Consider the following 21,041-nt stretch of genomic DNA (forward strand, 5'->3'; position numbering starts at 1 on the left):
TCTGATGCCTTTTAATAATTACAGATACTGTATATAAATTATGCTTTTGCACTCTTTACAATGCTTCCCAGTGAATTAATTTACCGAAACACATGCACTTGTACACTGGATTAGATAATACAATTGGCTTAACAATAAGCAATGCAATCATATTTATTTTGACATGATAACGCACTATAATCATTAAAAACATCCCGTGACATTGGGCCACGAAAGCCCTGAATAGCTTCATCGCCTTCCTCATCCAAGAGTCCTTCCTCTGCTTGTTCAGTTACACTGAGGTGGGTTGTTGTCATTTTCACAGCTCTGTCGCCACCTGCTGGTGAAGCAGTGTTACTGCCTGTAAGTGAACGTCGTATGGATGTCAGTTCTTGGCGGTAGTGGGGTTGTTAGTCTTGCGGTGCGTCTGGACACAGCGAGGCGAGCAGAAGGAGAAGTCCAGGTACTGGAACGGGACCTTGCCAAGCAGCGACTCCCCACACTGCCAGCACCGACTGGCAGACACACACACACACACACAAACAAACACACACACACACACACACACACACACACAAGCACAAACCCAGCTTGAGAGAGAATGGTATGATTGGTCTCATGTGCTACGTCATCAGAATGACTATCGCAACCATGCGCACACAAAGTGATCACTAACCATCTCTTGTGAGTTCCAACTTTGTGCAAATGTCAATGTCACCAGCTGAGTGGATTAAAGGGTGCGTTCGTAAATGCGCTCGGAGAATCTGCTCTGATTTCAGAGTGCTCTGGTTTTAACGTCATAGAACGCTCTGAAATTAAGTTAATTTAGGAACGGCCTGTTCGCTCGGACAAACCGTCTTTTCAATCGGAGCACCCAGTGCGTGCGCTCGGAGTGCTCCCAGAGTGCAGTGCTCTGAATTTTTCGAACGGGGGCGCACTAGTCTGGGGCCTTTCTCGTTCGGTGTTGTTTCGCCGGTCTAGAGCGGAAGCGCGATTACGCACCAGGCATAACACCGATGAAAATTGTAAAAGAAGATGCGAGGAGAACTACCGGTTAAGGAAAAATAAAGCAAGCGGATGTTGGAGGCGGGCTCTACAGGCTCGAGCCGGATGAGGGGGCGTGCTTAAGGCAGTGAAGTAAATAGATACCAGGCTCTTCTCCCCGAGGAGAGACTGGTGATGCGAGGCTAGGGCGCACAGAATGCCCAGAGAGCACTCGGGGGTACGCTCCGAGCATGTTTACGAACGCACCCAAAGTAAACATAGTCGCTTGAGGCAACAGAGTATCGCGGCTAAACCCGTAACAGACGAGTAGAGTCACTTGTGTGAAAGGGCTCAGTGTCACATTTTAGCCATGCTTAAACGTAGAATACACCCAGTGTTTAAAAACGTTTCTCTTATCGCATATATAGGTTATATAATAATAGTTTGGCAGCCAGGAATCGTGTGGGCAGCGAGCATTGAGCAATTGGACCGCGCTCCGCACTTGTGTGAAACGGCGAAATTGGTTTTACGATATTGGACCCAGGGGTGGAGCTACTCGGACGGCGCTAGTCTGGGGCCTTTCTCGTTCGGTGTTGTTTCGCCGGTCTAGAGGGGAAGCGCCTTGGATGACGCATCACATAATCATCCGGTCTGGACCGGAGGAAGAACAGTTGTAATGTTTTTACTGTAGGCTGCACATGGTGCAAGTTTCGAGTAGATAACATTTGTGATGGCATCACCAGGCATAACACCGACGAAAATTGTAAAAGAAGATGCGAGGAGAACTACCGGTTAAGGATCATATCGCATATTGCCACTCCCCTGCAAGCCTCCAGACGAGCGTGCCCGAGGGAGGGGATAGCTCCATTCCTGGGTCCGGTTTCGTAAATCAGCTCTATTAAACATTTAAGCAGCGGGTCTATTACATGTTTTTAAACAACGGGTGTATTCTACGTTTAAGCACGGCTAAAATGTGATACTGAGCCGTTTCACACAAGTGACTACTCATCTATTACACGTTTAGCCGTGATACCGGGCTGCACTTGAGTAGAGGTAAAGGGATTGGTGTTTCACCTGGTATTAGAGAGGTAAAGGGATTGGTGTTTCACCTGGTATTAGAGGTAAAGGGATTGGTGTTTCACCTGGTGTTAGAGAGGTAAAGGGATTGGTGTTTCACCTGGTGTTAGAGAGGTAAAGGGATTGGTGTTTCACCTGGTGTTAGAGAGGTAAAGGGATTGGTGTTTCACCTGGTGTTAGAGAGGTAAAGGGATTGGTGTTTCACCTGGTGTTAGAGGTAAAAGGATTGGTGTTTCACCTGGTGTTAGAGAGGTAAAGGGATTGGTGTTTCACCTGGTGTTAGAGAGGTAAAGGGATTGGTGTTTCACCTGGTGTTAGAGAGGTAAAGGGATTGGTGTTTCACCTGGTGTTAGAGAGGTAAAGGGATTGGTGTTTCACCTGGTGTTAGAGAGGTAAAGGGATTGGTGTCTCACCTGGTGTTAGAGAGTTAAAGGTACTGGTGTCTCACCTGGTGTTAGAGAGGTAAAGGGATTGGTGTCTCACCTGGTGTTAGAGAGTTAAAGGTACTGGTGTCTCACCTGGTGTTAGAGAGGTAAAGGGATTGGTGTCTCACCTGGTGTTAGAGAGGTTGCTTCCAGTTGCAGCATTTTGCTGAGCCAGCCTCCTCTCTGCCGCCAGAGCCCTCTGTGTCCACACAGGAAGAGGAGGTCAGAGGTCACACAACGCTGGCATACTGAAAGAAAGCCAAAACCTCCAAACCAAATCAAAACCTTTCCATACCTTTTCCCGGTCACTAAGAGCGACAAATCTTCTCTTCTCCTCCACCTCCATCTCTTGTTTCCTCCTCTCTTCTTTCTGCTCTTTCTCCCGTTGTTTTTTTGCCACTTTTTGGGCCTTTTTCTTCTCCGACTTTTTGGACTCCAACTCTGCTGTGAGCGGTCCCGGGACCTAGGACACAACCAAGGACACGTCTGACGCCGGGCCAACAAGTCCTCGGAAGTCGAACGAGGACCGATTTCTAAGGGCTTTGCTTTCGACGCGGGCCCCGGCTACGTATGACCGCGCCCCACCACGTGATGCCGGGAGGCGTCTCACCTGCGCCTTGCCGTAGTCGTACTGGTCAGGTTTCTCGGCCATGTATTTGCGAAACACGTTCCTGGTGTCCTTCTCGGGGGCGACGACGTAGGGAGTCTGGCCTTTCTTGTCCCTGTGCCGGAAACAGACACACGCTGGATAAAGCGCCTCGGATACCCTCCCCTCTAGACGACACACACACACCTGAGAGAATACCATCCCCTCTAGACGACACACACACACCCGAGAGAATACCCTCCCCTCTAGACGACACACACACACCCGAGAGAATACCCTCCCATCTAGACGACACACACACACACACACCCGAGAGAACACCCTCCCCTCTAGACGACACACACACACCCGAGAGAATACGCTCCCCTCTAGACGACACACACACACCTGAGAGAATACCCTCCCCTCTAGACGACACACACACACCCGAGAGAATACCCTCCCATCTAGACGACACACACACACCCGAGAGAATACCCTCCCCTCTAGACGACACACACACACCCGAGAGAATACCCTCCCATCTAGACGACACACACACACACACACACACCCGAGAGAACACCCTCCCCGCTAGACGACACACACACACCCGAGAGAATACCATCCCCTCTAGACGACACACACACACCCGAGAGAATACCCTCCCCTCTAGACGACACACACACACACACACCCGAGAGAACACCCTCCCCTCTAGACGACACACACACACCCGAGAGAATACCCTCCCCTCTAGACGACACACACACACCCGAGAGAATACGCTCCCCTCTAGACGACACACACACCCGAGAGAATACGCTCCCCTCTAGACGACACACACACCCGAGAGAACACCCTCCCCTCTAGACGACACACACACACCCGAGAGAATACCCTCCCCTCTAGACGACACACACACACCCGAGAGAATCCCCTCCCCTCTAGACGACACACACACCCGAGAGAATACGCTCCCCTCTAGACGACACACACACCCGAGAGAACACCCTCCCCTCTAGACGACACACACACACCCGAGAGAATACCCTCCCCTCTAGACGACACACACACACCCGAGAGAATCCCCTCCCCTCTAGACGACACACACACCCGAGAGAATACGCTCCCCTCTAGACGACACACACACCCGAGAGAACACCCTCCCCTCTAGACGACACACACACCCGAGAGAACACCCTCCCCTCTAGACGACACACACACACACCGGAGAGAATACCCTCCCCTCTAGACGACACACACACACCCGAGAGAATCCCCTCCCATCTAGACGACACACACACCCGAGAGAATACCCTCCCCTCTAGACGACACACACACACCGGAGAGAATACCCTCCCCTCTAGACGACACACACACACCCGAGAGAATACCCTCCCATCTAGACGACACACACACACCCGAGAGAATACCCTCCCATCTAGACGACACACACACCTGAGAGAATCCCCTCCCCTCTAGACGACACACACACACCCGAGAGAATACCCTCCCCTCTAGACGACACACACACACCCGAGAGAATACCCTCCCATCTAGACGACACACACACCTGAGAGAATACGCTCCCCTCTAGACGACACACACACACCGGAGAGAATCCCCTCCCCTCTAGACGACACACACACACCGGAGAGAATCCCCTCCCCTCTAGACGACACACACACACCCGAGAGAATGCCCTCCCCTCTAGACGACACACACACCCGAGAGAACGCCCTCCCCTCTAGACGACACACACACCCGAGAGAATGCCCTCCCCTCTAGACGACACACACACCCGAGAGAATGCCCTCCCCTCTAGACGACACACACACCTGAGAGAATACCCTCCCCTCTAGACGACACACACACCCGAGAGAATACCCTCCCCTCTAGACGACACACACCCGAGAGAATACCCTCCCCTCTAGACGACACACACCCGAGAGAATACCCTCCCCTCTAGACGACACAATGGTATATAGACAATGGGTGAGTGAAGCAGTAACTCACTCGAGGGTTGTGGTATATGGTCTATATACCACGGGTTGTGCTGCGGTCATAGGTGCCCCGTGGTATACGGGCCATATACAACCATCGAGTGACTTATCGCTTTTATACAACGGTTACATCATCAGGACATTTTTATGGGATAAATACCTACTATTTCAGTGCCTTAATATCACGTTGCTATGGAGTTTCAAAGCGACGAACAATGAGCCCTAGCAACCAAACTAATGCTCCTGACCAGCCTAGCTAGCCATGAGCGAAGTGTAGCCTACCTTTCCTGTGCAAATGTGATGATGATAAACCAGAGTGGTAGGCTACAGGTTGGATAGAACTCAGAACTGAATGTTGAACTCAAATTTCTATTTTTCTTGAGGAGAAACCATAATGTAACCAACAGAGCGTTACGCAACGGAACGTTTTCACATGCAGTAATAATCGCCGCAGTAATATTTCACACAGAACGATAAAGAGGCTTTGCCCGTGGTATATCGTGGCGTATACAACGGCTCTTAACCAACCAGATTGCGAGGTCGGAACTACCCGTTGTATAAATCACGTACATGCTATAGCTACGCTAAATTCTCATTTATCTGCCCCGTTGGTGTCTTTGTTGTCCGTTTTAGCAGAGTCTGTATAGTGAGTGCTATGTTTTAGTTATGTTATTTAGTTTATGTTAGCTTTTAACTATAACCTTTTTCCATTTAGCGATGGCTTATATCTGGCCTCAGGGACTGCAGTTGAAATTTAGCTTTTTTGCTAAGACTGACACATTTACTCCTGTGGTTGATTAATGTGCACTGTCCCTGTTCAAATAAATAAATAAAGTGAAAATGAAAATGGCGACTCCTACCTGCAGGCGGGGTCCGCTCCAGCGTCCATCAGCAGCCTGACCACGGCCTTCTGTCCGGCGCCGGAGGCCACGTGCAGCAGGGTGAAGCCTGACGAGTCGATGGGCTTGTTGAGCAGCGCTGGGGTCCTCGGGGCGCCGGGGCTGCCCTGCTGCTGCCTGTTCCCCCGCTCCCCTGTCCCCTCGCCGCCCCGGTCTTCTTCCGTCTCCTCCGGCAGCCCGAGGAGGCGGCGCAGCGAGTCCGTGTCGCCGACCTTGCAGGCGGTGAAGAGGGCGTCCCGAAGGGCGTACTCCCACGACTCGGCAGGCTCCTCTGGGAAGACGCAGAGTTTGGGGATTATGCGTAGGGCTGGGTTAAAGAAATCGATTAATCGATTCTGAATCGATTCTGAATCAAATGATTCAGAAACGATTCATGAATCCCAAAATTGATCTTTTATTTAATGAATGAATGAATAAATGAAGGAATGAATAGTTCATTAATTCATTCAATGATTCATTCATTAATTTTTGGAAATCAGTATCGATACCCAGCCCTAGTATTGATGTGTTGCATAACTTGGCAGTCATGTAATTAAGGTTACAGCTAAAAAAAAAATCAGGTTTTAGTAACACTAACCAAATCGATATTGAATCGAATCGAATCGTTGTAATCGATTCTGAACCTTGTGAATCGGAATCGAATCGATTCTTGAAATTCGAATCGATACTCAGCCCTAATTAAGCGGTTTTAAATATTTAGCGATGCTCCCAGAGACGCAGATGGGGAGAGGAGGATGTAGGCCGGGGAATCCCCTTCACAAACACAATACACTCTCTGATGGCCGGTGACAGTTAGGGTCGTCATCTGTCAGAGCCTCACCTTCCTCAGGCTGGGTGTTTTTACGCTGTCTCCTCCTGCCTCTGGTCTTGTCCGGTTTCTCCTGACCGTCCTCCTCCACCGGAGCGGACTCCGCTACCTCTTCCTCCTCCTCCTCCTCATCACTGGCTGAGATCCAGGAAAACACGATACGAGACTTAGTGACCTTGGACGGTTTTCTGAGGGATATCCCCCCGTCGTTATCGAGACTCACCTTCGGCCTCTGCTCTGCACCCTTCCTTCATCCTCCTCCTCCTCCTCCTCCGGCGCTGTCTGCAGGGCTGGAGCTCGTGCTCCCTGAGGTCAAGGGTCGAAAGTGTCACTTCCGCTGTCACCAGCTCCACCGACTCTCCTGAACTCCCGTCCTCCTCCTCCGCTCCAGCAGGGGGTGCTGACAGACCCAGGGGACACAACACAACTCGAGACCACACACTGGAAATACCACCACGTGACTCCTCTTAAATTAATCCAGCTAAAACAGTCTTCCTTATATACTAACATTATTTATTATATTATTATTATTATTATATACTAACATTCATACACCCACTCACCAGTCCCGTCTTGATTCGGGTGCGGTTCTGCTGTGGGTTTTGGCTCCTTCTTCCTCCACACTTTCTTAGAAGGACTGAGTATATCGGAGACGTCGGTATCTTTCCCTGTAGTTCAAGACACATTTCCTGAACATAAATAACATGTCAACAAGCGAGCTTGGCCTCCATACGCTAAGAGTGTTCAGTAGCTCCTACCGTAGACATCCAACCCTAACCCCGGAGTGTTCAGTAGCTCCTACCGTAGACATCCAACCCTAACCCCGGGAGTGTTCAGTAGCTCCTACCGTACACATCCAACCCTAACCCCGGGAGTGTTCAGTAACTCCTACCGTAGACATCCAACCCTAACCCCGGGAGTGTTCAGTAGCTCCTACCGTAGACATCCAACCCTAACCCCGGGAGTGTTCAGTAGCTCCTACCGTAGACATCCAACCCTAACCCCGGGAGTGTTCAGTAGCTCCTACCGTAGACATCCAACCCTAACCCCGGGAGTGTTCAGTAGCTCCTACCGTACACATCCAACCCTAACCCCGGGAGTGTTCAGTAGCTCCTACCGTAGACGTGCAGAGAAGAGAGCACCTCGTGAACTCTCTTGACCTCTCTCAGGGTGGCCCTGCGCGTGGGAAAGGGCGGCGTTCGGATCCGAGGGTCCTTCCTGTCCATCGGTGCCGCCCGGCCGCCGAAGAAGATGGTTTTGTTGTAGCTGGGGGCGCGTAGGAACACCACGCTGGCCTCCTTCAGGTGCTCAGCCCAGCTCTCCAGCAGGTCCTGAATCTCCTGCGACAGGCGAGAGACGACGGAGAGAACGTCCGCTCAGACATGCAGACGGTCACGCGGGGAACCGACCAAAAAACAATATTCACCCGTTTCTGTTTGCTCTGCGCCGTTAAAGAGTAGTGTATCTGTCTAACCTTTACGAGCGCCGCCTCGTTATGGCGCCTCAGCGCGGCGCCGGCCGATTTGGGGGCGTGGCTGCGGTCCTTGGCGTCCCGGAGGCCCTGGGCGGTGCCCCGCTTGGCGCGCACCGTGTAGCGGTGAAACGTCTTGTGTTGGAGCACTTCTCTCCTGTAAGACAGAGGGGAGGAGAGGAGGCTCGAGGCTATTACAGGCTATTACAGGCTCGAGCCGGATGATGGGGCGGGCTTAAGGCAGTTAAGTAAATAGATACCAGGCTGTTCTCCCCGAGGGGAGACTGGTGACGCGAGGCTACAGGAGATGTCTCCAGACTTTCGGAGGCGGAGATCTCAAAAGTCTGGTATCACGTGACTAGTGACACACTGACCCCTGAAAGACGGCCCCAGCGAAGTGTCCACCACCGGTCATGAGGATGACCCACACTGCCTTGTTGCTGACATTTTGCAGGGAGGCCACCAAGTCTCCTCCAACCTCTGACTGAAACACAGAAGAAGAAATAGTGTTTACCGATATACAGTCTCAAAGCATAGCATACAGGAGCATATAGGGTTCTTGGTTCATTCGGGTCAAGGTACAAAGAAATTCCACTCGGAGTGAAAGGCTTGGGCCTACCTTGCTCTGGAGCACACAGCGGTGCACGGTCAGATACTGGCCCTGGGCGTTCTGGAAGACAACTCTGCTGGAGAGACGAGAAGAGGAGGACTCGGCCTCCAGACAGCTGTCGCTCTCTGCAGGGGTGACCCGGGTGTGGTTCAGGGCCCAGTCACTGTCCGAGTCCTCCGTGTCAGAGTCCTCCGAGTCAGAGTCTGACCCTGAGATACTCGACATGTCTCCTGATTGGAGGAAAACCAGGAAGAGATATTATTGGTCACGCCAATATGGCAAATCAATGTCAAACATTCTTTCCGTGTTACTCGTTGCTTTAGGCTGTCTTTGGGGGTTCTTCTCACCTACGCCACTCTTCCTCTCAAATTCCTCCGATGTGACTGGTGGCAGCCCCACAATCCTTTGCCTCAGGTTGAAACGATGCCAGTCAAGTTTGTAATGCTCCATCTGAAGGTGAAACGACAGCTTTCATTCTAATAAACAAAACAAAGTTCGGAAATTCGTGTTTGGTAGATGAGTACTCTGTCATAACAATGCTTCTTGGCAATAAATTTGATACCGTTGGAAAGCCTGTTTATTTCCCTTTTGAACACATTTCCGCGATTTTTGTTTTATTAAGTAGTAAGTGAATCTCTTGCTTTGTGGATCTTACAAATGCGACAAACAGTTCCAAGTCGGTCTGATCATACCTGCTCTTCACGGCTGTCAAAGTGACTTTGGCACGCAGAACAGACCTTCCTGTCTGACACCTCTCTGGCAAGACTGCTCTCTCTACTGCCATCACCCACACAGCTCACTGCTGGGCACAGGGCTACGCCTCCTATAGATGGAAGACATAAAGAAACAAGGCTGTCCATCAAAGGACACCAGTGACCACTCGATGAGTTTCCTGTCTTTGAAAATGAGAGTGTGTTTTTGAGGGATTTTATCTATGCACCTATGGGTCAATTGAGTGTTATCGGCTACGGGCTCTCAAGAATGCACCGTTTGACAAAACTTTGATATCGGCCGCTGCATATGATTGTAAATAACCTTATAACATGGCTTATAATGCTAAATTCCGAAGCTGTCCTTTAAGTTAGTTACCCACCTTGATTGTTTGAGGATGTCTCGCTGTTGGACTGGAGAGGCTGTTCCTTGAAGTGAGTGACTTCTCTCAGGCCATCTAGTGCCCCGTCCTCTCCACCGCATTCAAAGATCGAACGGTATTCCGCCCCAGCTGGCATCGTGAACTGGTTTCTGTTATGGCAGATAAAGATATGTATTTAGGCAGATAAAGATCTGTATTTATGGCAGATAAAGATATGTATTTTAGCCAACAGTGCAGAGTGAACAGTGAGTGTGAAGGAGGCTAGCTGCGAGATTGTGTACTTTCCAGTAGTCAGCCCTCTAAATAAACGGCACTTTGTAAACAGACACATGACTTATCTAATTAGGCTATGTAAAGCAAGTTATGTGACCAAATGCACCATCAATGACACGTGTAATATCAGCTGGAGTGAAATGGCTAGCTAGCTAGAATAGCCAGTTTAGCTAACGTGAATACATGTCAAGCTAGCTTTAGTAACGTTACTGTTATAAGAATGTGTTTATACCTAGTACAGTACGCAAATAGATTCAAATTCTACGGTAATGTGAATGTGCAGTTGTGAATTTTATATACTTACAATCGGCAATATTACAAAATCTCGCGTCAGAACACAGCTGCTTCTCAAGTCCCGAGGCAACCGCAACACGTGTTCTACGGAACATGAGAAGTGCCAAAATCAAAAGCGTTTTGTTTATGTTTGGGGTGTGTGTGGGGGTGTGTGTCTGTCTCTATGGTAGGCTAGCACTCAGTACATGAATCATAGCCTATCAATAAAACAAGCTTTCAATTAATTTGTTTTTATTGAAAAATTCATACAAACCATATTCCACAAATGCTTTCTCATACAGTACACAGTCCCAAACACAATCTAGGGCCTGCAAGGTACAAGACGGACACAATTAAGATCAAACACCCCTCAAAATATAAATATATATAATTTCAAATAATGCAGGAAGTAAAATACGTTCACAGTTCATTTCTTTTTGCGGCTGCTTGTTTTTTTGTCTCTGGGCAAGTCTTGCTGAGTAACATGTGTTTGCTTCTCAGTGGAGGTCTGTCTCAGATCCTGCAGTTCTCTTTTCACTACAGGAGGGTAGACAGACAAATAATCAACCTGGATCCCAAAGAGGCTTTTCTTTTTTATTTATTTATAATAATTAATAATGGGATACTGATATTATTGTCAACCCATACCTATCTCACAGCGAGACTGGGCGTTTGCTAGGGATTTTTCCACATCCAGACACTGAGTGGTCAAACTTTCCTCCCTCTCTGCAAAAGCAGCTTCCATTTCAAGCAAATCTTGACACTTTATCCTCCACCCCTGGTGTCTGGAGAGTCACAGAAGACATTTGGACAAACACATACCTCTGGAAATCCATGTACATCCACTGATCGGGTACATTTCCATAATGACTTCATAATCAGTAGAAGAAGAATCAGAAGAGGAAGAATCATCATCATATTTTATTTTGCCAGGTAGGTTTTTACACATACTAATAATTTGTTCAGGTCAGTTGATGCATAACACTGATGACTAGCTAACAATAGACAGGGTGCAGGGACAGGACAGAGCAAAGAAAGGACAGTGCAAAATATATCATAACCCAGGGAGCAAGGGGGGAATACAAAATGATATGCAATGTGTATAAGTATATGTGCAACGTGTTAATATATGTGTGCCTTGTGTTTATGTATGTGCACCGAGATCCTACGATACAATCAGAGGTCACGTGCTAGTGCTGCAGAGTGGTGCTGTCAGAGGTGGACACATAATCATCGTAATCATCTTACTCATCGATGGCAACCAGTTCCAGCTGCTGAGAAACCTGGGTTTGGCGTTGCAGCACCTTGTCCAGCTCCTCCAGGGCCTCAGCAGCTTCTGTGGTCAAACCACTGTCAGCTGAGTTCAACACATCCATGCTGTCAACAAACATCATTCACTATCACTTTAATGACAGGAACTAACTCTAGGGGCCCCGAGCTGCCACAGTCTTGACCCAGCTAGCAGTGTGTGGTCCTAAATGGACAGAAATGTCGGATAGGTTACATACAGCTACATGCCATTGGTTATGACATTATTCAGCATGTCTAGGCGAACATACCATTCTTTGACGTCCTTGTCATTACGTTCCCTCTCCTCGTTCACATCTCTCAGTTCACCGCTGGCATCAAGGATGGCACGCTGGAGTTGGTCTGCCAACCTACATTTCAGATAAGTTTTTGAAATAAGAAAACTAAATGTCTGTTTAATTAAGCAGGCTACACGTGAACTGTGTGTATTAAACTGAATGCATTCCCTGCACTATACATAGCATGTCATTAAGGCTATATTTAGCTAGCTAACGTTAGCCACTCTGACCACTCACCTCCACGAGTCACTCCATGATGGTGGCTCCTCGTTTAGTCCAATCATAATTCTAATGTGTATTAAATAAAGTGGCAATTGAGTGTAATTTGAATAAATAACTCTGGTACGTATAATAATATGGCTATGTGCTCGGTTGTCGTCACGAGGTTAGCTATGCTAGATAGTTGGTCAGCATCATGTTCTTGTTTCCTCAACTTTTCTTAAAATTGTGTGGACTCGCTTTTTAAAGGCTACTTCCGGGAATGTGGAAAGAGCCCGGATAGCTCAGTCGGTAGAGCATCAGACTTTTAATCTGAGGGTCCAGGGTTCAAGTCCCTGTTCGGGCGTTAGACTTTTCCACGTCAAAAGCCTATTGTAAATAACGTATTGTAAGTAAGCGTATGATAAATTGACGTGGAAAGTCACAAATAGCCTCTTGCACTTTGTACGGCCAACAAACAAGCACAAAGCATCATTGGTGTTTTCCACATTACCATAAGCCTAATATGTATGCCAAGGTGTCAACTACTGTTACAAAGCTGATCTTTATGATGGATAAATATCACTTACAAAGTATAATAAGTTAACAGTGAGACGTGCTATTCTGGGTAATCTTGTTTTGAGGCCCGTCACACTGAGCTGTGACTGTGGGGTTAACTGGATGTTGTCGACACCAGTTCGCAGCAGGCTGAGCCCTGCGCTTAGACAGGAATAATAATAGGTGTGTTCGGAGGGGAGTGCGGAGTATATAAACCTGTCCCAGTAGACCCGAGGTCATACCTGACTACAATGAAGAACCCGGCTCTCCTGTTGTGCATGGTTTTGTGTACCTGCACCTGGGCCATACGTGCTCAGGTAAACGTCAGAGCGACTGCATACGCCCTGTTATAACGGTTGAATCAGTGGTATGTAATTACATCTTATATTCTATGTCTTTGTATTTGTAGCGTGCCGCCGTCCGCACACACAGGATCCCCGGGGATTACAAGCCAGGTAAATGCTTTGTATACAATGCACAATATACAGTATAAATACACAATGTATAAACACAATATTTCAGTGAACAATCAGCATATGGTCCTCAATCTCCTTTTCTAAGATGATCACCATACACGTAGTGAGGTGACGGCAATGGATGAAATTATAAAGACCAATGAGTACCAAGGTAAGGCTCGCCTTTAGGTCTCTCTTTTCACATACACCTGTCAACACAGTATCCAAGAACTCATTTCTATTTTCTATTCTGTTCTATTCTATTCTATTCTATTCTATTCTATTCTATTCTATTCTGTTCTGTTCTGTTCTGTTCTGTTCTGTTCTCTGTTCTCTGTTCTCTGTTCTCTGTTCTCTTCTGTTCTATTCTGTTCTGTTCTGTTCTGTTCTCTGTTCTCTGTTCTCTGTTCTCTGTTCTCTTCTGTTCTGTTCTATTCTGTTCTCCACAGCTGTCGAGGTGATAGATGGCACCACTCGCCTCAGGGATGGAGATATCGCCGTTTCCACCGGGAGGCATTCCAAGACCTGCTTTGCTCGGAGCTGCCCGTGGTCCAAGTCTGTGGACGGACACGTGTACGTCCCCTACAGACTCTCCTCTGAGTACAGTGAGTCCGCCGTTCACTTTTCAAATACAGGTGCTGCTGTTTCCCACGTGACAGCTCAACGCTACTGAACGCAGGTCAATAATCAGCCAGCCTGATGTGCCGAGCGATGGGATTGTAGACGTGTTCGACTGAAGAGAGTTGCTCCCCGCAGATGAAATGGACCAGGAGGCGATCAAGAACGGGATGGAGGACCTGGAGGAGGGCACCTGCGTCCGTTTCGTCCCCGCGACCCACCAGAGGGACTACCTGGACGTCCAACCCAAGTCAGGGTGAGAGAGAGAGAGAATTACATCGCTCTACATCTCTCCGCCCACGATAAAACAACTGTTGTACACTAACTAATGATTCTGCTCTGTCCCATAGAAAAGGCGATGTTGTAGTGTAATGTGTTGTTTTGTGTGTATGATGCTGTGTCAGGTGCTGGTCCTACCTGGGTATGAAAGGTGGAAGACAGATCTTGTCTCTACAGTACCCCGACTGCATGTTACCTGGGGTGGCCTCCCATGAGCTCATGCACGCCTTGGGGTTCATGCATGAGCAGTCCCGCGCCGACCGGGACAGCTACGTCACCATCATGTGGCAAAAGATATGGAGGGGTAATATAGAACATAGGCTGTGTTGAACAAATGTTGCATATAAGAATTTGAATCCGAAGCATCGGTGTGGCAGTCAGCTTTATGTAAAGGCGTGCCTAAGGCAATGTTGCATTCCAACAGATCGTGTGAGGAACTTTGAGAAATTCAAAACCAACAATTTGGACTTGCCCTATGACTACGGTTCCATCATGCACTTTGGAATGTAAGTGGGAGTTCCGTGTGTTTGACAAGTGGGAGACACCTTCGCACTCGTCTCACCATCTAATTATACAGACCTGATCAGATTCAATGATTACAACCTGGGTTTTCTTTTACATCGGGGAAGGTATGCGTATTCTGAGGACGGGGAACCGACCATAGTTCCCAAGAGGGGAAGGAACGTGAAGCTGGGACAGAGATCTGGTCCCAGTCACCTGGACAAGATGAAAATCAACAAGCTCTATGACTGTGGTTGGTGTCAAACATATTACCACACCATCATTACTGTCGTCATGAAACACTGTAATCTACTGTGTGACATATCATTGGTCTGCGCTCTTGGGGCATCTCATCCAACAACAACATCCAATATGGGAGTAAAGGTTATCATTAGACACAAGGCTTATTTACTGTATCTCTCTTTCTCTTTCAGATCTCTAGGTGGTGGAACATATCCACCGAGAAATATCATCTCTGATTTCAAATAATGGGAATCGTTCAATAAAGATCAATTAACTGAAACAGTTGTGTAGTGTGATTTTGTATATTGATTATTACCTATTCTTGGCTCTCTGAACTATTAAAAAAACAAAACAGTGAGATATTCAACCCCAATATGAAAGAATACAACAGTGAGAATTGTGCTATGCATTATAAAATCTTGGGTGGGACTGCTACAGTTTTGCATCTATGTTAAAACTGAATATCGCCAGAGTTTCCATTTACACAATCCAACAGAAATAAATGGATGTTGTTTATTATTAGATGATCAGCTGATCTCAAAATAACTGCTGAGTTCTGTCAACGCAGACTTAAGAACACCCTAGGACGGGTGGCTGATCTCTCAAAGTGCTGAAGGTTGCAGGTTGTTAAACATGGGGTGCAGCTGAGGGCCCCTTGTTGTGGATCAGTGGACCATCAGGGACAACGTTCTGAGTACTGACTCACCCTGGGGGGGTGGATCCAATCCTGGGGAGAGCGTGGCAGGTGAGGGAGGTATATATATAGGTGTGGCGGAGGAAAAGACCAGGGTGTTGAGGTGTCTTGTCGGGTCACGGGTCAGAACCATCTCCTTTGGTAGTCTACACCAAAGCAATGCACTATACTTTGATCTACCTGGGAATGCTACTCGTCATGCTGAGCCACGGCTGCAGCCATCCCAACGCAAGAAGGAGGATGAGGTTGAGGAAGAAGCATTCAGGTAATTCTTAGAAACAGATTGATCCCTCGGAACGAGAGGCTCGATCGCTAATGGTCTTCCATCCTGTCTTGCTCAGACGAGATGAGGCAAGAGGACATGAACGCGATGGACAGGATCCTGGTGACCAATGGAAGTAAGTATGATTTACAGTCATGCTACGTGTGTGTCGTGAATCTGTAATATATCTTTGACTGTCTTCCTGCCAGGGCTTGGCCATCCTAGAGGAGTGTTTTTCAAGGAAGGGGATATCGCCAGCAAGAATGCCCTCAGTAGTGCCATAACCTGCCCTGGAAACGCCTGTCTGTGGCCAAAATCGGTTGACGGATTTGTTTACGTGCCTTACACCATCTCTCCATTATATGGCAAGTCATCTCATTGTTCCACATACCTCAATGGCACACATATTGCACACACTGTATACAGTACATGAAACATCGCTCATCTATCACACTACACTCACACACACTCCATTCACACATTACATACACACACTGTACACTCCATTCTGTTTATATCACGCAAGTTGCATGTGTGCCTCCCTTTTTAACAGTATATCGTATTTTGTATATTGCACTGTATTTTGTATTGCATTTGCATGTCATGTAAATGTCTGTCATGTCTTTGCACTGTCCTGTCCTGCCCTGCACCCTGTCCTATGTCGTCTGCAACAGCATATGCCATTACCCTAAAAGTGTATGCCATTACCCTTGTCAGATTCCTAGTATGTGTGAATCGCATACATGGCCAATAAAACATCTTGAATCTTGATCTTGAACTCTAGATTGTTGTGATAAAAATGTTTATGCTTTATGGTCATCATTTGAACCGGTTAATTCCACTGACTAGTCACATGTGAAATTGTGCTCAGTAGGTCTTGTTGAAATTATTTGTTGACAGACAACCTGGATCGAATCACCATAGAGACAGGGATGCTGGACATATCGTCTGAAACATGTGTGAAGTTTGTCCCACACACCCACCAGGCCAACTACCTAGATATTCAACCCAGACTTGGGTGAGTGTGGCCTTCACCCAGGCTGGATTACAATTCACTCTCTATTCATCCATTTAAAAACGTGCTTGTACTATGACATTTCGAAGCTTCCTTCAACCGTATATTACAAGAGACAGGCCAACAACTGTGCAATAAAGGTGATCTTATGATGTTGATGAATACCGAACCGTTGTGCCCACAGCTGTTGGTCGTTTCTGGGGAAGATCGGAGGGCCCCAGACCCTCTCCCTGCAGTCCCCCGGGTGCATGTGGTCTGGGGTGGCCTCACACGAGCTCATGCACGCCCTGGGCTTTGTGCACGAGCAGTCTCGCTCGGACCGTGATCACCATGTCTCTATCTTATGGGAGAACATCATGGAAAGTAAGTGTCGTACGAACCTTTTTTTTGCACAGGTCGTCAGAAGAGATAAGAAATTGTTGAAACTGACCTTCCTGTATAAATAAAGTTTAATAATAATAAAAAATAACAATGTAATGCACTTCAATTGGATAGTTGATATTCCCTGTGATTAGCAAAAGAGCAACAGGTATTAACCTTGTCAAGTTTCTGTGGGGTTTTATCAGGTCAGGCACATAACTTCAGGAAGTATGTGACAAACAACCTCAACACAGCGTACGACTTTGGCTCAGTCATGCACTATGGGAGGTGAGTGGTTGTATGGCTCAGTCATGCACTATGGGAGGTGAGTGGTTGTATGGGGTTAACATGTTTCTGCTGACATGGTGCAGGTACGCCTTCTCTGAAGACGGCGGGGCAACCATTATCCCCAAACCTGATCCCTACACTCCCATTGGCCAGAGGGACGGGCCCAGTCTCCTGGACATCCATAAAATAAATATCCTGTATGAATGTGGTAGGTTAGCCCAGGCTGCTTATTGTTGTCCACGGCTGTCATATTTAATTACAGAAACATTCATTTTCATGACGTGCACTCCCATTTGTGTCCACTAGGTGGCCTGGTGGGAAGGGATGAAGATTAGAGAGTGCTCCAAAAATGCTGGCTTACAGAAATGGGGTTCCATGAAGTCTACATTTTAATCTACACTTAAAAATGAGAGTATTTGATCATGTGTATATTATGGTTAGTTGAATTGTGGTTTAAGTATTGGTTCATTGAGAAAGATTGTTTTTCTTTATTGCTATAATAAATCTGCCCATGCAGTCTACTGTGAGGGTCTGTTCTTGTGGTCACCCCTGAGCTGTTGTGAAAATGAGAATGTCTCGTGTAGATCAGAGGGATTAGCAGCATGGGTCTAGTCCACATTAGACAGAGCAGACCCAGTGATCCTCTCAGTCTAATCATCATCACTGGATCCCCCTTCGGCAGACCGGGAGTGTTAACCAATGATACCACATCCTACTCACCTGCATCCCTGGAAATAAAGACCTTTTTATTTTTTTTAAATTAGATTTCTTTCTTCTTTTCTTTTTTTTATTTTATTTTTTACAATAGGTTAATTAATTAACAAGAACAGAATTAGCAGTAGAGCATTTCTGTGTCATTTATGTCAGTTTGCATTAGAATGCAATTATTGTCAATTACATAACACCCAGACTTGGTATTATCAAGTTTTTTTTATCAATATATTTTTGTTCAAACATCTCATTCCATTAACCCCGGGAGCAAATGACAAATACATCATATCAAATAGAAAACAATGCACTTTTCTTCATCGCGGATGCCTTTTCTGGACCACTCCCAGTCCAGTGCTGCCGGCCAGCCTTCTGCTAGTGTGTGCTCCTGCGCCGGAATGCCATGCGACTGGACAGGCGTGCCCTTCCCCTCCGCCGCCTTTTTCTACGGGTCCCCGCTGTCGCTTTCTGCCTCTCACTGTCTAGAGTGAGTAGGCTGCGCAGGAGGTTGAAGGACATGTAGAGGCACAGATAGGTGAGGAAAAGGTAGCAGGACCACAACATTACCGTCATGGCCAAGTTGTATCAACAGTGAGTTGTCTCATTGTTAGCCATAGAGATATGGGTTATGTGCTGAGATAGACACATACACACACTGCACACGCGGGAGATACATGCGCCTGAGGCATCCACAAACAGACTGTGAAGCAATTAAAAGATGTTTAGTAGCCTAAATGAAAAGAAATCTGTAGCGCTGAGATAATAAGGTAAGGCAGTTCAAAAGCACAAATAGATTGGATTGTAGGGTTCTTTTGTGTATCCTTGAAAAAGGTTCCGTCTCAAATCCCCAGTGCACTGTAAAGAAAACTTTCCACAGTCCACTCAGTCTCATTTAAAAGCATTATCATCATAAATCCATAAAAAGCTCCTAAAAAGACAAATCATTTTCTTCTAAGAGAAACAGTAGCATTGCAGTATGCCACCTGCTACCTGCTCCAGCTCCTCTCTAATAGGCTTAAATTGGATTAGTGTCTCAGAAGCAGCCACACAAAATAATTAGACAGGCCTTTATTGATTAGTAATACACATTAACCACAGGAAAGTTCTTAAAGGCACGCCTCTGAAATCTAAAGATCGAGGGAGCCCAGACCTAGGAGGTTGTATGAAACCCATTTGGTCTTCACAGAGAAAAGAAAGTCTCTTTTAAGCAGCAGAATGTAACTTCTGCACTCTGAGCCTGCTAGGAGCTAACTATGAGCTAACAGCGTGGGAAAATTGTGTCGGCCAGGTAAATTCAGTCTGCTTCACCTTCACAGTTTGTGGCTTTGAGTTTGGCCACCCTCAGTTTAGAGGAAGAGCTGGCAGCAGGCCAGGACGGTGGCCCTGAAGTGTCACAACACAACACATTAAAGGAGTAGTAAAGGGAAAATGCATGTTTAGCCCTGATTTAAGGTTACTTATGATCATATACAATGGTTCAGATCAAAACGTTGACAAAACTAGCACTTTTGAGAAAGTCTGATAATTGCTCTACCACCGTTTTGGTCATACAATGGATGTGGGTGGGCAGCTTAAAAAATCTTTCAAAAACATGTTAAACTCTCGATTTCAAAGACAAGAAGCTCACCGGATAATTGGTGTCCGTTGGTGTTCTGACATCAAATTCGCTGCAAAGTATGAATCCTGTAGAGTTTTATTGATCATTTTATGAAATCCATTGACTTGTATTGAAGCGACCGTTGTAGATGTGTAGATCAATCAATACTTACGGTAGCTATTGTTATTGTTTATGTTGCTAGGCTACCTAGTTTGCGGAAGTTTACACACGTATGTGCTGCGACTAAATAGTTCTATGATAAATATTTAAAAAAGTATTTCCAGATGAACTAGAATCTTACTTTATGGTGAATTATATGTCAGAAGGCCAACTAACACTAACACCAGTTTCTTGTTTTTGAAATTGAGAGTTTAACATGTTTTTTTAATGATTTGTCACGGTGCCCACCCACATCCATTGTATGACCAAAACGGTGGTAGAGCAATTATCAGACTTTCTCAAAAGTGCTAGTTTTGTCAACGTTTTGATCTGAACCATTGTATATGATCATAAGTAACCTTAAAACAGGGCTAAACATGCATTTTCCCTTTACTACTCCTTTAAGAAAAGAGCTGCAACCAAAACCAGGCCAGGTCCAGCCTGGCTTATGTGCATGGCTGGCTTGTTTCTGTTCAGTACTAGTAGGACGGAAGCCACTCATGCCACTGAAATAGCTGTGAATTTAAATTACATGAAATAATGTCTGATAAATTAAGATAGTTCTTGTCGCCTGGACACATCAGTTCCAACGTGTAAACAAGTGTTTGTTTAGCTACATATAGACTAGAGGAGTTTCGCTCAGCATAATGGTAATCTCTGAGAATGTCCAATGAGTCCAATGCTCTGACCACTACTCTACTTGTGGAATTTAGGTAAGGGATAAAAAGGTTGGAGCGAAAGGATGAACATATAGAGGTTTGGGGTATAGTCCCATAAAGTCATGCCCACCGTCTTGAACCCCGGTCTTCCGGGTGGGAGTCCAATGCTCTGACCACTACTCTACTTGTGTAGTGAAGATTGGCGGGTTGATTTTGGTGTACTTCTTGATTTTGGTGTGCTGGGACTACTGCCTCTTGTGGTGCCAACAGAGAAATGCAGGCCAACATTGTCGGGAGTGAAGGGAGGGAGGGAGGGAGGGAGGGAGGGAGGGAGTGATAACCTGACAAATGCTATACTAGCTGCGTGGATGGCCAGC

At 46.8% G+C, this 21,041-nt stretch overlaps 4 protein-coding genes and 1 long non-coding RNA gene across 5 annotated transcripts; 2 read left to right on the forward strand and 3 right to left on the reverse strand.

Moving 5' to 3' along the window:
* Positions 1 to 236: 236 nt before the first annotated feature.
* Positions 237 to 10,900, reverse strand: ankzf1 (ankyrin repeat and zinc finger peptidyl tRNA hydrolase 1). Its single transcript, XM_084443628.1, has 17 exons — positions 10,759 to 10,900; positions 10,516 to 10,589; positions 9,939 to 10,087; positions 9,538 to 9,668; positions 9,193 to 9,295; positions 8,855 to 9,075; positions 8,610 to 8,719; positions 8,239 to 8,392; positions 7,882 to 8,104; positions 7,328 to 7,432; positions 6,988 to 7,164; positions 6,777 to 6,902; positions 5,918 to 6,227; positions 3,076 to 3,187; positions 2,761 to 2,928; positions 2,594 to 2,664; positions 237 to 494 (listed from the first exon to the last, which is right to left on the reverse strand). The coding sequence occupies exons 3-17, from the start codon at positions 10,072 to 10,074 to the stop codon at positions 365 to 367; spliced, it is 2,277 nt and encodes a 758-aa protein (XP_084299754.1). The 5' UTR covers positions 10,075 to 10,087; positions 10,516 to 10,589; positions 10,759 to 10,900; the 3' UTR covers positions 237 to 364.
* Positions 10,901 to 11,705: 805 nt separating this feature from the next.
* On the reverse strand, positions 11,706 to 12,474 carry LOC311313462. The gene is made up of 3 exons (XR_014630616.1): positions 12,308 to 12,474; positions 12,044 to 12,142; positions 11,706 to 11,861 (listed from the first exon to the last, which is right to left on the reverse strand). It is a non-coding gene; the product is annotated as an uncharacterized lncRNA (long non-coding RNA).
* Positions 12,475 to 13,077: 603 nt separating this feature from the next.
* On the forward strand, positions 13,078 to 15,121 carry hce2l2 (high choriolytic enzyme 2-like 2; the record flags this gene model as incomplete). Its single annotated transcript, XM_084442957.1, has 9 exons — positions 13,078 to 13,143; positions 13,236 to 13,281; positions 13,388 to 13,453; positions 13,731 to 13,886; positions 14,038 to 14,155; positions 14,304 to 14,482; positions 14,603 to 14,684; positions 14,808 to 14,932; positions 15,114 to 15,121. The coding sequence occupies 9 exons, from the start codon at positions 13,078 to 13,080 to the stop codon at positions 15,119 to 15,121; spliced, it is 846 nt and encodes a 281-aa protein (XP_084299083.1).
* An 841-nt stretch (positions 15,122 to 15,962) lies between these two features.
* Positions 15,963 to 17,876, forward strand: hce2l1 (high choriolytic enzyme 2-like 1; the record flags this gene model as incomplete). Its single annotated transcript, XM_084442959.1, has 7 exons — positions 15,963 to 16,014; positions 16,088 to 16,243; positions 16,779 to 16,896; positions 17,078 to 17,256; positions 17,460 to 17,541; positions 17,625 to 17,749; positions 17,848 to 17,876. The coding sequence occupies 7 exons, from the start codon at positions 15,963 to 15,965 to the stop codon at positions 17,874 to 17,876; spliced, it is 741 nt and encodes a 246-aa protein (XP_084299085.1).
* A 748-nt stretch (positions 17,877 to 18,624) lies between these two features.
* Positions 18,625 to 18,813, reverse strand: LOC311312952 (uncharacterized protein; the record flags this gene model as incomplete). Its single annotated transcript, XM_084442960.1, has 1 exon — positions 18,625 to 18,813. One exon carries the CDS (start codon positions 18,811 to 18,813, stop codon positions 18,625 to 18,627), a length of 189 nt encoding a protein of 62 aa, XP_084299086.1.
* Between the last annotated feature and the right edge of the window lie 2,228 nt (positions 18,814 to 21,041).

This window comes from Borostomias antarcticus (assembly GCF_949987555.1).
Source record: "Borostomias antarcticus genome assembly, chromosome: 9".
Lineage (NCBI taxonomy): Eukaryota > Metazoa > Chordata > Actinopteri > Stomiiformes > Stomiidae > Borostomias > Borostomias antarcticus.

Excerpts from the sequence above, each read along its gene's own strand:
- ankzf1 (XM_084443628.1), bottom strand. The coding sequence starts at position 10,074 with ATGCCAGCTGGGGCGGAATACCGTTCGATCTTTGAATGCGGTGGAGAG. Across the intron at positions 9,076-9,192 it reads TGAGAGGAAGAGTGGCGTAG|GAGACATGTCGAGTATCTCA; the intron begins GTGAGAAGAACC and ends TCCTCCAATCAG. Across the intron at positions 495-2,593 it reads AGCAACCTCTCTAACACCAG|TCGGTGCTGGCAGTGTGGGG; the intron begins GTGAGACACCAA and ends TGTGTCTGCCAG.